At 34.3% G+C, this 14,867-nt stretch overlaps 2 protein-coding genes across 2 annotated transcripts in view; one reads left to right on the plus strand and one right to left on the minus strand.

Annotated features, from left to right (window-relative positions):
• The window catches only part of LOC111053183, a 341,346-nt gene that overhangs the window by 290,400 nt on the left and 36,079 nt on the right, over positions 1-14,867 (plus strand). The window lies entirely within an intron of this gene.
• LOC120353872 (ADAM 17-like protease) lies at positions 418-11,376 on the minus strand. The gene is made up of 6 exons (XM_039439219.1): positions 11,189-11,376; positions 2,618-2,756; positions 1,866-1,966; positions 1,592-1,713; positions 1,125-1,281; positions 418-662 (listed from the first exon to the last, which is right to left on the minus strand). The coding sequence occupies exons 1-6, from the start codon at positions 11,256-11,258 to the stop codon at positions 433-435; spliced, it is 819 nt and encodes a 272-aa protein (XP_039295153.1). The 5' UTR covers positions 11,259-11,376; the 3' UTR covers positions 418-432.

The raw sequence follows: 14,867 nt of genomic DNA on the forward strand, positions 1-14,867 counted from the left end.
TCTTATATAGCCACCATGAAACCTTCAGTTTCAAGAAAGAGGCCCCATGCATTTGACAATTCCTATCATACCAGGCTCTCCTAGTGAAAATGCATGCCTCCTATGCAATTGCTTGCTCCCCCACTGCTCCAAGACCTCACTTCCATGGGGCTTACTTGTTCTCACACCACCAACACTGTGCACAAGTCGAGTGGGGTGTACCTCTTATCTGCTTCTGTGACTGTTACATAAAGATGATCCTGCTTTTTTGTGAAGAAGGCTTTCATACTGTTCACTGTTTCTCACACAACCATCTCAGATTATTATTATGATAATGCTTCATTATTACATTCATTAGTATATAGATACTTTATTATTATAATAATGAATCTCCTACAAGATTTAATTCATTTGCCACTGATTTTCTACATTATGATTGGTTGTTGCATTTAACTATAACAAGCCGCCTGAGAAACTTACCAGATAATTTATTGTCGTTTTAGTATTGCTTCCTCCCATTTCTTGATAGAATCTATAGTCGGCGACCAGAAGAAGAGGACATCTTGTTTTTGTGGGAGTGTATTCATATGTGTCTGATTGTCGTTTGGCTCGGACCTTCACATCACTATCCTCGTCCTTTTCAAAAATAATTTCATCGACTGGACCATTTACCAATTCCGTATCTGAAAAAATAATCAGGAAATCTATGACATGATCAATAATCGATGAGAAACCATGAATCTAGATTTTTTTCATAGATCAACGCATGATACAGCTATAGATAAGAATTCGATCATGATATACTAATAAGGCTTTAATTTTATATATGATCATGGGAAAGCATAACTAAAGCTTAGTAATAAAAATGAAATACTTAATTATGACACGAAATATAATTTATAAGTAAAAATAGCGGTACGTCCAAGAACTTTTTAACAAATCAAACATTCTCAGTGCTTTTGAATTTTTTAGAGAGAAATTGATCAAGTTTTACTGTACTGTTTGATTGTATTGATTATTACAATGAATTGGGATACAGAAATCTTAAATCTGCGCATCAACAACTCATCTTTTCAGAATGAATACAAAACAATGAATTGAAACTATTAATGTCAAACAATCTGAATTCAGAATAGTTTACAAACCATCGTCATCATCATCATCTTCGCTATCATCACCTTCCTTGACATGAGCACAGGGGCGATGGGGTGTTTGGCCTTGGTCCCAACTGAATTGAACATCTGATGCTCTATAGGTGACCATGGTTTTATTATCAAGATGCGGTAGATGCCTCCAAGATGGCTGAAAAAGATCATCATTCCATTATTATTACCAGAACTGAACAAACAAGAAAATGTTACTTTTGCAACCTTACTCGACTTTCATTTCAAAAGAGTTTTCATTTCACTTAACAAGAGGAATAATTTTCACAAACCAAAGGCAAAAAACAAGTTATTTTACAAAGAGATTAATAATCAATTACTTTATCCAATAAATCAATCTTAAATTTAGATTAAAAAAAGAAAGAAATGGAAGATGATTGTTAAATTATCAACAATCGAATGAAAACTTACAATCGTATATATTGCAGTAAATCAAAATAGTATATTACCTCGATATGATATGTTTCATCAGGTACTTGTATAGTTGCAGTCATTAATCCATCCTCCATGTGAACACTTGCATCGGACCACGTCTCACCAAATACTCTCCCATCATAGAAGTTTTCATGATCTGGAAAGAAAAGTTATTTGAAAATCTATACAAATATTTCGGAAGAGTTATACAATTTGAGAAAACATAGTTGCTTTAGGCTATAAAATATAAATTGGGACCAAATTCTTACCCAAGGCTACATGATGCTCTCATAAAAACGTTCAACTCACCAATGAATACAGGTTTCTCCTTTCCATCACCATCAACACTATAAGCTTGGAATTTTGAATGAAGAACTCCTTTTCTTGGAGTAAGTATCAGTCTAAAGTCCCTGTAAAAGAATTACTATGAAAAATAACTGACAGTACATCTATATTTAAGTATATTTCAGAGTTTTTTAGATTTGAAATTTTTGTTTCAAAGATTAATAAAACTGATATTTAAAAAAAAAACTCAAAAATTGATATTTTTTTGAAGAAAGAAAACTTTTAACTCAACTGGAATTAAAAAGAGGGAGCCAAAACCTAATAACTAATTATGACCTTATATAAATCTGAATCCTTCCATAATTTTCGCCTTACAATACAAGAGTAAAAGACGATACTAGTATCAATAATATGAAAATAATGCCTTTTTAGATCTATTCAGGATGGTCACAAGTATCCAGTAAGTATGGAATACAATTATTTTATAATTTATAAATACACACTAGTGATACACTAGTGATCTAGGATAATTAAAGCCGATATTAGCCATATATTTCAATCAGGCTTAAGACAAAAACTTGACTTTTGCATTGAATACTTCAAATAGAGCTATGTTTACGAATTCAATTTTGTGTATTATTACTCTCCTACTAAAATGCCCTGAGTTATCAATTATCATACGTGCTTTTTTCTGGATATCTACATAATTAAACAACATATCAATAGAGCATAATTTATTATATTAAACCTAAACCGAATAAACTAACCAAACTTACTTTCCCAGAGTACTGAATCGGACTTCTTTGATTTTATTGTAAGGATGATTACTTTCTTTCAAGCCTCGCTTTACAATTGAGTGGCTAAGATCTGATGCATGGATTGTATCAAAGTATTTGACATTCTTGTGAATGGAGCCTGTAAAAATCAAATAATCAATTAAATGTTTTGAAATTTGTTTCAAATTGAAAGGAGAAGTATTGAAGAGGATGAAGCTCAACAGGATAAAGGACCCAGAACAGGACCAACGGCAGTGATAGGTTGTTACAATCTAAAGTGTTTTCTAGCAGTAAAATTTTATGACATACCAGTGTTGAAATTTGGATCGCATTTTCTCAATCAAACTGAAAACTATCCATTGCCCATGATATGAAAGTAGTCGTCATCTCTCATCATCATCCCTCTCACTCATTACCCACGCACAAGCCTAAGAGCTTATGTGGGCATCACCATCAGTATTATTATTATCATATTCCGTCTCGCCGCTACTTCATTCTTAATTCTCAGCTTTACACTTCAGTTTATTATGGCCTTGCAAAATTTACTTACAAACTCCAAAAGGAAACGTCATAATCTGCATGTACTGAGGAGCGATTAAACAATATACAATTTCCATTAATATACAAATAAGCAATCAATAAAATGTACATAATATTCAAAAATACAATATATGAAATTTACTACAAATGTAAATAAATAAATTGAATTTTTTCGGAAATTATCCTACTCAACTATGGGAAACCCATGTTCTAGAGCAGGTGTAGTAGTAATACAATCAAATTTAGAGTGGGGGTGCAAATACATTGGGTAAGTGAGCTCACATATTGTTCGAAATTATGTTCTCTATATTATGTCTTCCAGTTGTTGTGATCCAGTTTTTAACGGCGCATTTTTTAACGTCAATCTCTTTGGAGCTATTTTGAGAGACCGTACATGCAGAGTGTCTCTTTATGGTAAACTCAGCACTATAAGAAGATTACTAAATGGTTTATCTCAAGGATCGGTTCTTTCACCAATTTTGTTCAATGTTTACACTGCAGACCTGCCTGTTACTCAATCACGCAAGTTTATTTATGCCGATGACATTGGGCTTGTTACTCAAGGTCGAAATTTTGATCAGCTCCAAATTGTGTTCAATGAGGACTTAGAGTTAATGGCAGAATATTTCCAGCAGTGGTTCTTGAAGCCAAACCCGTCCAAAACTGTCTCAACAATATTCCATCTCAGTAACCAGCATGCAAAAAAGACAATTGATCTCAGGTTATGTGGCAAAAGAATATCTCATCAGGAAGCTCCCCGTTACCTAGGAGTCAGACTTGATAGATCCCTCACATATCGACAACATCTGCAGGGGTTGAGAGATAAACTGAAGACAAGGCTAAATATCATCAGCAAACTTGCGGGAACAGCCTGGGGTTGTGACATGAATGCCCTTCGAACATCAAGTCTTGCACTTCTGTACAGTACAGGGGAGTACTGCTCTTCTGTCTGGGCTCGCAGCAGACATGTTGAGAAAATTGATACAGTTTTCAATGAAACTATGAGGAAGATTAGTGGGACATTGAGACCAACTGAGACTGAGTGGTTGCCTGTGCTTAGTAAAATCATGCCTCCAGATCTCAGAAGGTTGGAGAAGAAGAACAAGTTCATTTCCCAGTTGCAACACATTCATGAGGATCTCCCAGTCTCTAGAGATTTGGCTAACCCTCCACCAAGGCGCCTCAAGTCAAGAAGATACTTGAGACTTGACGAGCAAGAGGAAATTAGAAGTGCAAGGGAGTTATGGAGACTGAGATGGTTGCAGGGAGAGGTCAGGAACAAAGGCCTTGTGGATGACCCTAATGACATTGTTCCTGGCACCCAGCTGAGACGTAGAGAGTGGTGTGTCCTTAACCGGTTCAGGACGCAGGTGGGAAGGTGTGCTGAGCTGATGACAGCATGGGGATACACATCTGATCCTCTGTGCCAATGTGGACAAATCCGATCAATGAACCACCTAATATCTGAGTGTCCACAACACTCCTATCATGGAGGGCTGTCGGCCCTCCATGATGCTGGAGAAGATGCGTGTCAGTGGCTCCAGAACGTTCTAAATTCTATTGGTATTTGAAATATTAAGTGTAAAATTATGTTTTTTTTCTAATTTTGGCCTATGTATGCATATGCATATATATATATATATATATATATTATATATATATATATTATATATATATATATATATACGGCGCATTTAAATTTTCTTGTGTTTTCTATTACCTTGATGTGTACAGGAAGTAAATTGTGGAGTTTTGGTGCTAGGTGGTTGAAGTATCGTTGATATATTGCCTTCCTAGCCACGTTCGTAATAAGAAGGTTTCTGTTTCTTGTGTTATGACTGTGGTTCCTATGTTGAAAGCTTTCCGGGTTTTTGGGTAGTCTGCAAATTATTTCCAAGGAGTAGAGCTGTCTTATGTCCATCACACAAAACTCATTGTAGAGCTGGTCTGACGGATAACGGAGTGGCCTCTGCTCACTCCCCAATTGTGCAATTAGCTGCTTTACATGAATTTCATACTTCTGAATAGTTCAAATGATATACAGAAAATAACTTTTTTGGCACATGTGTCCTTTTTCTTTAGCAACTTTATTATCTGGGATTAAACATTGGTGGATACTTGCTGCCTCCGGGTCTTATTTATTTTAGGGACACATATGTCCAAGGTATTATATAGACAAGAATAGAATGAATCAACCGCATCATCAACATTTTCCAACGAGTACATTCCCTTCAAGTCACAGTCTCTGAGTTGGGTACAGCATTAGATAGTTAGCTCTTCCGAAGTCAGCTCAATACAGTTCAACTGAGTATTCACAGCATCTGCAGCCTGCAATCGAATAGTGAAAATAAGTGAAGGATGATGAACATCCTCAGGAACAAGAAGATACCCACTATGCTCAACCTGTATTTCCAAGTTGGAAAAAAACAATTCCAGGAGGTGATTATTACTACTAAGGATAGGATTGATTGATTGAGTACTTTATTTATGTAGATTACAATATATACTGGCTTATACACTTATATACAATAGCTTACAATACAGCAAAATTATAGATGAATTTACATAATATAGACTAACAAAATAATTATTGAAATTGTAAAGCTTTTCCTGGGGGAGTCACTCTCACCTCCAAGGATAAGTCGATACACATATAAAGAATCAGATGTGGAATGTAAATAGTCCCACGTTACTGGCCAAATCATGTAGTGCTGTATCTAAATGCTTCACGTTGGGCCGGCAAATCATGTAAAGCGGTTTTGTACTCGCCTCACATACGTAGAGTGAATCTTGCACTGAATCAACGGTGTTGAGGTTATAAAGTTTGTAACTGCGTGCGTGGACGCTAAGTGTACACCAGACTGATTGGTTCACTACAAGATTCAATACAATTGTCGGAATCGTAGGAGGCCTAAACGCTCGCTCACCCTTGATTCTTCTTATGACAGATTGTATGGTGATGAAATTTTTATAAATAGTGTAGTGATCGCTAAACACTGAATACGGATACCTTAAAATTATTACCTGTGATGAATGAGCATACAAAATCATACAGGTCGAGCAAAAATCCCGATGTAGATAATTTACGGGACTGCGTCTCTAATAAGTTCCGAAGATTAAGATAGGGTACAAGGACCAGATATCGTTCGAAATATATTTCGAGAACAGAGTCTTGTCGGGCTTTAAGCTCTATTGTAGGAAATTATATGATCTCTGGCTGCATCTGCTGTACAGTTGATGTATTCGCTCCTAAGTCGAAGTTGGTAACAGATAAAAGCTGATATATGAGCAGGTAAGGACAGAGAATATATAATCCCGATCTGACCCCACTCACTACATCCACTTAGACCTGTTCCAATATCCAGCTTAATTCAATTATTTCAATGATCGTATTCGATCGGTTCTTGATAATATAGAACGTATCAGACACAATAATTGACAGGCTTAAGAAATAATCGAACTCAGAAGACGAATTAACAAAATTGAAATATATTATAATAAAATATATGATCTCACAGTGCAGATTCAGAATGTGATTTACAGATTGAAAGTAATTTAACATTAACAAAAGAGTTAGAAATGTTCTTGTGCTTGCATGACACCATGCATGATTCGACAGAATTTTACAATTGATAAAATTTAACAGTTTGTGAAAAAATGGTGAAAATAAATTATAAAATATGTTTTTTAAATTTGTTCGGGGTCGTGGTTCTGGCAGCGGAGGATAGTCAATCAACTACAAGTTCTTATAAATTCTATATTGAATAAATTCTAGGCTCTTAATGACTAATAAGCGCTTGTCGGCGTGGCCAATAATTTAACGAAGAAAAATTTATATTTCTGCACTGTAATATTTTCGAAGCGTAGATTGGGGCCCCTTTAAACTTATAACTCACGTGAAATTCCTTGATGGTCGTGGTTTTCTTCTTTAGATCAAAATTGTTTGATCGGCGGCGGGTCCAGGCTTCGGTCTCAGCACGTGGGGAATTTTAATTTAAATATCTCCTTCACCAAATTAATTAAGGGATAATTTAACTTTAAACTTTTGATTTATCGATTGATGAAAATAGATTTACAAATAACAAATAGAATAGCCTAAAATATTGGCTCACAAATAAAACATATAAAATCGAACGAAAATTTTTACGAATAGGTCTTGGTAAATTTAACGAGGTCTGAACGGTGAGGATTTCAAAAGGGAAGTGAAGTCTTTTGCTCAGCTTCTTGGCTAGAACCTTTTTTCTGAGAATCTCGGTGTAATAAATTTGCATGAAAATTTGCCATTGGTAGAACGATTGTGACGTAGACGTGACGTCAGTGGCAAGCAACAGAATATAATTCCTTTAATTACGATAATAATTCAATTTATATAATTCTTAAAACTGCTTAATCTCCTAGACATAGTTCCTCTTATACAATGTACATGTGCTAGCGTATATGATAAGGCAGGTTTGTTGTCTGATAACAGATTATCATATGTTGTTTTCAAACGATCACCTTTTTGGTGCTATTTCTATGCACTATGATTGGCTTAGACTTGCCAAAGAGGTTTAATCACCATGTGGTTCAGTTGAAATAATAATTAATAAATGAATATTCTTATACAATTTTTATTATGTCTGAGACTGTTATAATTAATTTCTGCTGTTTTTATCAATAATATAATGTTCATGCTATGACCTAGTTAGTTACAATAATACTTGACATTATAATATAATTTTTTAAGTAATAAATAATTTCAACAATAATACATACATTTTATTTTTTATTCGAAATTCTTGGTCCTTTATTGATAGTTTTTACTTTTTTAGAAATAATATTATAGCTTGCATTAATCTGGCATGACATTTTAAAATACGTTGAATCAGTCAGCTGTGTTTGAGCTGCTTTAAAACATCTGATCGGTAGTAAACAAAGTGTAACCTCAAAATTCAATGAGTGATTCAAAAATGGTTGATGCTCAATTTGCAGAATAATTATAATTTTATTAACTAATTCTCTAGAAAATATGCAGTACAGAACGGTACTTTTATCTGATATACAGTTACTGATAAGGAAGCTTTATCGCTCGGTCGCTAACCATTCCTTTAGCAAATTCTTTCATTTTAAAAGGTAATCACAATTTTTTTCTCTTCTCATGAGGTCTATTTAAAAAATTCATCACAAACTGTATATGATATGAAAAGTAATTTGTAATATAATAACTATAGATAATTATATTGTTATGCATCTACATAAATTGGCGGAGCTTTGGACATATCAATGTCCATTCTTCGGAAAGAATATTAAAAATATCCTCCCCACTAACTCTCTACCAAAATTACAGAGGACATTACATAGGATTACAGAGAGACAGATCATAGTAATGTTGTTGTTTGATCCAAGGGTTGTTGAATGTTGGAAGACAAGTTGGATCAACTAGAGGTCCAACACGAAGGTCTAACATCCGACTAGCCTTTGTTTTCCATTGATTATACAACTGGGCTAAAATTAGAGAACAAGTTGAAGCGTAAGTGGTGAAATGATCCAATTTTATTGGATCACTAGCCGTATAGCAACTTTACAGCGTACTTTTACGTATACAGCTTTTACAATTAGTTATCGAAAGATATATAATGCGAATGCATCGGCTTTCTACACAATCAGACATTTTTTTCATATCATTTAGGCTTTTTCCAGTCACAATCTTATTGCCTATCTTCAATAGAGCGAATATAAAGAAAAATAACTTATTCGATTTTTAAACATTTGGGGAATCTTGAGTCAACATGAAAGAAGAGGAAAGATCTCTTCAAATAGTTAAGAAGATGCGGTCTTTATCTAATAAATGTATCTGATTATTCAAGTTATTACCTTGTGAAATACTATATCTGAGTAATTTTAATTGTGGGAGAATGAAAATGAAATGAAATTGATTAGTCTTCTGCAGTCTAAATTCTTTACACTACTGTAAATATAACTCACATAAGCATAGTCTATTTCTGTCAGCTATGGTTGAATAATAATAGCTTTTGCAAAGTGAGTTAATGATTTTTAGCCAGCTTTGAGTTAGTGATGTTTACCCAGCTTTATGCCTATTTTGAGGAGAATATGCTTTTCACAAATCAGCAATATGGTGTAACAAAGGGAGATCTACCGCCAATTCCGTCCAGTCCCTGATTGAATCTATACTCATGGCAATGGATAATAAGCACTCAATTGACATGACCCTCTGTGATCTAACCAAAGCGTTTGACTGCGTCTCTCACGATATATTACTGACGGAAAACGGAAAAAAATCAAGTTATAGTGTTGTGGAGTTGGCCTGAGCTCAATGAAGAATTAACTTTCTGAGCATAGCAAGGTGGTTACAGTGAGTGGAGCAAAATCTCAGGCACTATGGGGTTCCAGAGGGACCAATTCTCAGCCCTTTACTTTTCCTTATCATTATAAATGAATCTCAGCATGGAGGGAAAAGCACTAATATTTAATATTTGCGGATGACATCACTCTCGTCGCCCAGGATGAAGATCCCCAATTAAACATCCTCAAGTCTGCCCAACTGCTGGAAGAGGCCAGCTCATGGTTTGGAGCTAACAGACCTTGCATGAATTAAGTCAATACTCAAAACATGTTATGCGTACTCTGAGGCGCGCTTAACCTTCCTTTGATGAGCCTGAAGTCAAGCTTCTTGGTTTCATGGTGGATGCTTCACTGCCTTGGGACCAACATTGTCTGTAATCTTCTCTTCAATGTGATCTACCTGATGCGAGTGTTAAAGAGCATGTTGCTAGCAAGCTACCTGGTGACGGCATAACATGTATTGCTTCATAGTTTTATAAACTACGGAATTGTACTGTGGGGCGTGCAAGAGGTTGTGAGAGGATTCTACTTCTTCAGAAAAAACATTAAATGCATCATCACATTCTCACTATTGTCGGCCATTTTTTTTTTAAAGTTGAAGACTTCACCCAGTATCTGATCAACTCATTGATGCTTTTCAGAGGTCGGGATCATACGATTCAAAAAAAAAGCCAAATTTATGGACACTACACTAGGAGTCGTGAAGATGTTGATCTACCACACTCACGAATGACCAAATCACATAACCAATATGTGAAATAGTACCAAATAATACCCAGAAGATATTCAAAAGGCTTCCGCTTTACGTTCGTGAATTATTGGAGGAAAACCTTCCAAAAAGTAGGATGAATTACTCAACCTTCCACTCTATTCCCTGGATGACGAGCGAGGAGCTAACTAGATTCATCTGTCACTTTGACTTGCCATATGATAATTTATTGTGTAGATTAATATTATGAACTTTTTTAAAATTCTATATGACGGAATATATTCAGTCAGTAAATAGAATGGTCATGGATCAAAAATAAACTGAATTGAGTGGGAAGCATTAATTTTGTTTAAAAAGAATTCTGACAGTTTGGAGTGAATTACGGTACACTACACTACCCAATTTTTGCAAACTACCTTGATAGTTTTGTAAGTATAAGTCAATTGGAACAAAAATTTATTAGATTAATAGTAATCTTATTTGGTGGTCCTAGCTCAAGTATAACAGTCATGACTCATGAGACCATTTACGGCTTAAATAGACTATTGTATAAGTACTGTTAACATCAGGCGATGGGGATGGGGAGATTCCGTCAAACTCTTCCCAAGCCCCACCAATACTAGTATCATACATGAATATAAATATAAAATAAATTAGATCAAACTCTGTGAATACCATAATGTAAGTTGAATTAAGTTAAATTTGGCAAAATTACTCAGTTTACGGTAATCTTATATGTAAAACAGATTATAATATTTGAATTTCTTTAAGAGCCAAGTTTTTTACAGAGAAGCCAAAAACTTCCCTAATCCTAAATTTAATAAGCTTAATTAATGATTAGTAGTAATGTATACTTTCATTATTTAATTCAAACTTTTTCAAAACATATAATTGAATAAAGCTTATTTTAATTACATTGATTTATACAATAACATTCAAGATAACTATAGTTTCATAACCTCAAATATTCAAATACTTACTGTTCACATTTGGAATCAGCCAAAAATTTAGAACACATAGAATGAAATTGTATTTTATGGAAATAAGCATGTTGAATAACAATAAAATCAAATCATTGCACAACTCACAATTACAAATACAAAGAATTACAACTGCACAAAAACCTTCATTTTTTGATTCGATATGCTAATTATTGCAGCAGACGACAAAGAAGAAGGCATAAAAGAAAAGGAAAACGACCAAGGTCTTTTGGATTATTGATTATTACACTATTAAAAAACAAGAAGCCTACAACAATTTTATGATATTATAATATTTTATTGACATTATTCTGATTTGATAAACAAATCATATTCTCATTTTTAACAAATTACTTCGCATAGGTAGTTTACTGCTTTCACGATGAATGAGGTGGTCAAATATCATGTAGCCGAAAGGTTGGCATACGGAGATGCAGGTGAGCATATTGTCAACTAGTGACGTTTAAAATATTGTTGAATTCGGGTTTCAGTGATAGTTCTGGCACAAAAGGGCACTCCATAGTCATTTTTGAGTAAAAACAAAGGAATATGTCTCAATTTTTTCGCGAGAGCGTGTATAATAAGAAACACAATGATGATAAGCTGAAATCACAGAAAATAACTCAAAAAGATGAACGCAAAAAATATTTAGGGTCTTCTTTAATAGTTTGTATTTTTAAAACAGTTCAAAATATTTTACCGTTTATTGCAGCAAAATATTTAAAAAGTCTACCTCTCTCTAAAACACATATTCTATTATTTATAGCCTCTCAAACCCTACAATAATAGTATTTTGTCATTTTTCTCTCAAAATGAAATAATTATATCTTCACAGACTATGGGTCAACAGCACATTTTGGGCTGGTTTCAGAGCTTGGGATATTCTAGACTTTAAACAGCGGGAGTCAGAAAATTGGCTTTCCAAAACGGGTCATAGTCGTAGTCAAAGTCAAAAGTTTAATTTCAAAAAAACTAGAAAATTAATAACATAAAAAATAAACAAAATGAAATAAAGAGAAAATAAAGTGTAAAGTTCAGCTATTTTGAATTATTTGGGAATATTTCATTTTGTCAAGGAAAATCGTTTTCAATTATAGAAATGAGTACCTACCTAAATGAAGATTTATTTAGTTGCAACTATTTACTGTGACTACACAACAATATATTGTTTGGATACATAAGAGAAGTCCAGAACCAATTTTTTCATGCAAAACTTCCTTTCCTTGTGCTAGATACAGAGAAATAATATCATTTTCCTGAAAATGTCATATTTTAGAAAGTTATTCCACTTTTCGAATAATGATAATAATTATTATTATCATTATTTATTCATTTGCTAAAGTGAGCAAAGCTTTTGCTGTTGTTTTGTTTGTTTCAGGTGCAGTTCCTGGGGATCGCCCCCCCCCTCCACTTTCTTAATGGTGCTTGAAGAACTACAGTTACTATAGTACAGTCAATTTAGACATGAAGAAGGGGGAGTACTTGCATTTTATATTGTAGTTCTGATGTTTCAATATATTGTTTGGATTTAAGAGAAGTCCAGAACCAATATTTTTTATGCCAAACTTCCTTTCCTTGTGCTGGATACAGAGTGGCCCTAAAACCTCATATTTTCGGTTCATTTTCCAGTTCCCAGTTTTCAATAATTTCATCAATAATTCAAATCATTTAATCGGACAGAAAAATTTGCTCCCGCCTCTTATTTTCCCAATAAAGTAATGAGATCATTCGTATCCTTCTGTCTTCAATGAGTACTGGGTTAAATTTAAAAAAAAAATAGGAAAAAAGAACAATTTTCTGTTTTACACCAAAGTTATTTATTCATTCATACATTGATACATACAATAGGGTATCATTCTCAACTAGCATATGAATGATTGGGGAAAGAACAACATATGCTTAAAGTCCAAAACTGTTTTGATGAATTTAAGTTTCTGATCAACAATATCTTCTGATTACTTTGAACAATTAATTACGACATAGCAGTCGGGTATTTATAAATAAAAGCTATTAGCTTCTACTTACATTAGTGTAGCGCTTTCGGACACTAGTTCCTTCATCAACACTGGCTGTCACTTCCGTTGTTGAATACATGTGGTTATTAAGCAGCGTGGGTTAAACCAACTTCAAATCACACAGCCTCTTCAACCTCCTACTCCAATAATCCACAAATTCAAACATTCCCGCCACCCCCGCCGCCAACAGTTCAAAAATTCCCGCCACTCCCACAACCCACGCTGCTTAAATAATCACTTTGAACAATTAATTACGACATAGCAGTCGGGTATTTATAAATAAAAGCTATTAGCTTCTACTTACATTAGTGTAGCGCTTTCGGACACTAGTTCCTTCATCAACACTGGCTGTCACTTCCGTTGTTGAATACATTTGGTTATTAACAAGCAGTTCGTAATGGAATCAAACATTGAAGAGTATCTTCTGATTGTTACCATTCATATAATGACTGTATAATTCAAAATCCCTCTAGGAGTAATTTTGCGCTGTACAATTTGAGACCATCAGGTAGAACGAAGATTTCCAGGTACTTGTGACAACAATGCTCCTTCTCGGCTCTTCAAGGTGGTTGAAAATCATGCATCATAAGTAGTGAAATTCGATCTAAAAATAGAAAATTCATCCTTGAGTGTACTTTACCATTATCTCATAAAAAATTATACCAGTTTCCATATTCAAAGCTTGATGTGAAATACTTCAGATAAAATGTCAAAATGTAGTAAGAATGTGAAAAACTACCTATATCCTTTTTCCACTACAATGAAGAATGCTTTCGATTTCAGTAATTAGCCTATCATTAGAAAGTTACAGCCGATTTTAGTTTTTTTTTCATTTTTTTCCGTCAATTAAGAGTTTCTAAAATGAGTCTGATACATCGTAGGAACTCATTATTGATTCCAAATCGGAGACAATTCCATCCTCTATGAGCTCACTTGCCTAGAATTCATTTCGAATCACTGTTTCCTATTATAGCACGCCTAGACCGTAAATATGAGGAAAATATCTTTGAATCTTAAATTACGATCATATTCTCGTTATTCCCATGAATCGTTCATAGCAACTAAAAGAGAAGATTCTATTCTAAAATTCAACATAAAGTATTTTTCAATAATAACGGGGAACCGAGATACATAGCTCTGAATATAGAAATTGGTCATTTCTTTGTATATTGAAATAGCGTACTGGTTAAATCACAAAGAAGGATGAATTTTCAATTTTCCAATCGAATTCGACTTGAATAGGCGAATTAGGCGTTCGACTCATGATGTATGATCATCCTTGGCGAGCCAAGAAGAATGAGCTGTGTTGCAATGGGATCCGATCATTGTGTCAAAAGTTAAGAGAGTTTGAAAATTTGATCCTTATTGAGGTGTCCTTATGTGCGCCTCTCCACTAAATTAAGTGGTGCATCTAATGGGTGATTCTCATAGAACATGATCCAATGAACTGCAAGGGGTCCAATGAATCAAGAGATCCAATGAACCACGTGCACCTCTCCACGTGTGGTGCATCTAATGGTGATTCTCATAGAACATGATCCAATGAACTTATATTAGCATGGTGCGAAATCTCAATGTGATGACAGTGAAGTTGCTGATGATGATTGAAGCTAAAACTTAGGTGTTTTCAAAAATACAAGGACCAAGGAGCATTGTTGTCAGGT

This window comes from Nilaparvata lugens, chromosome 1, assembly GCF_014356525.2.
Source record: "Nilaparvata lugens isolate BPH chromosome 1, ASM1435652v1, whole genome shotgun sequence".
NCBI lineage: Eukaryota > Metazoa > Arthropoda > Insecta > Hemiptera > Delphacidae > Nilaparvata > Nilaparvata lugens.

Excerpts from the sequence above, each read along its gene's own strand:
- LOC120353872 (XM_039439219.1), bottom strand. The coding sequence starts at position 11,258 with ATGCTTATTTCCATAAAATACAATTTCATTCTATGTGTTCTAAATTTT. Across the intron at positions 1,714-1,865 it reads GGAGAAACCTGTATTCATTG|ATCATGAAAACTTCTATGAT; the intron begins GTGAGTTGAACG and ends TTTTCTTTCCAG. Across the intron at positions 1,282-1,591 it reads ATGAAACATATCATATCGAG|CCATCTTGGAGGCATCTACC; the intron begins GTAATATACTAT and ends GATCTTTTTCAG.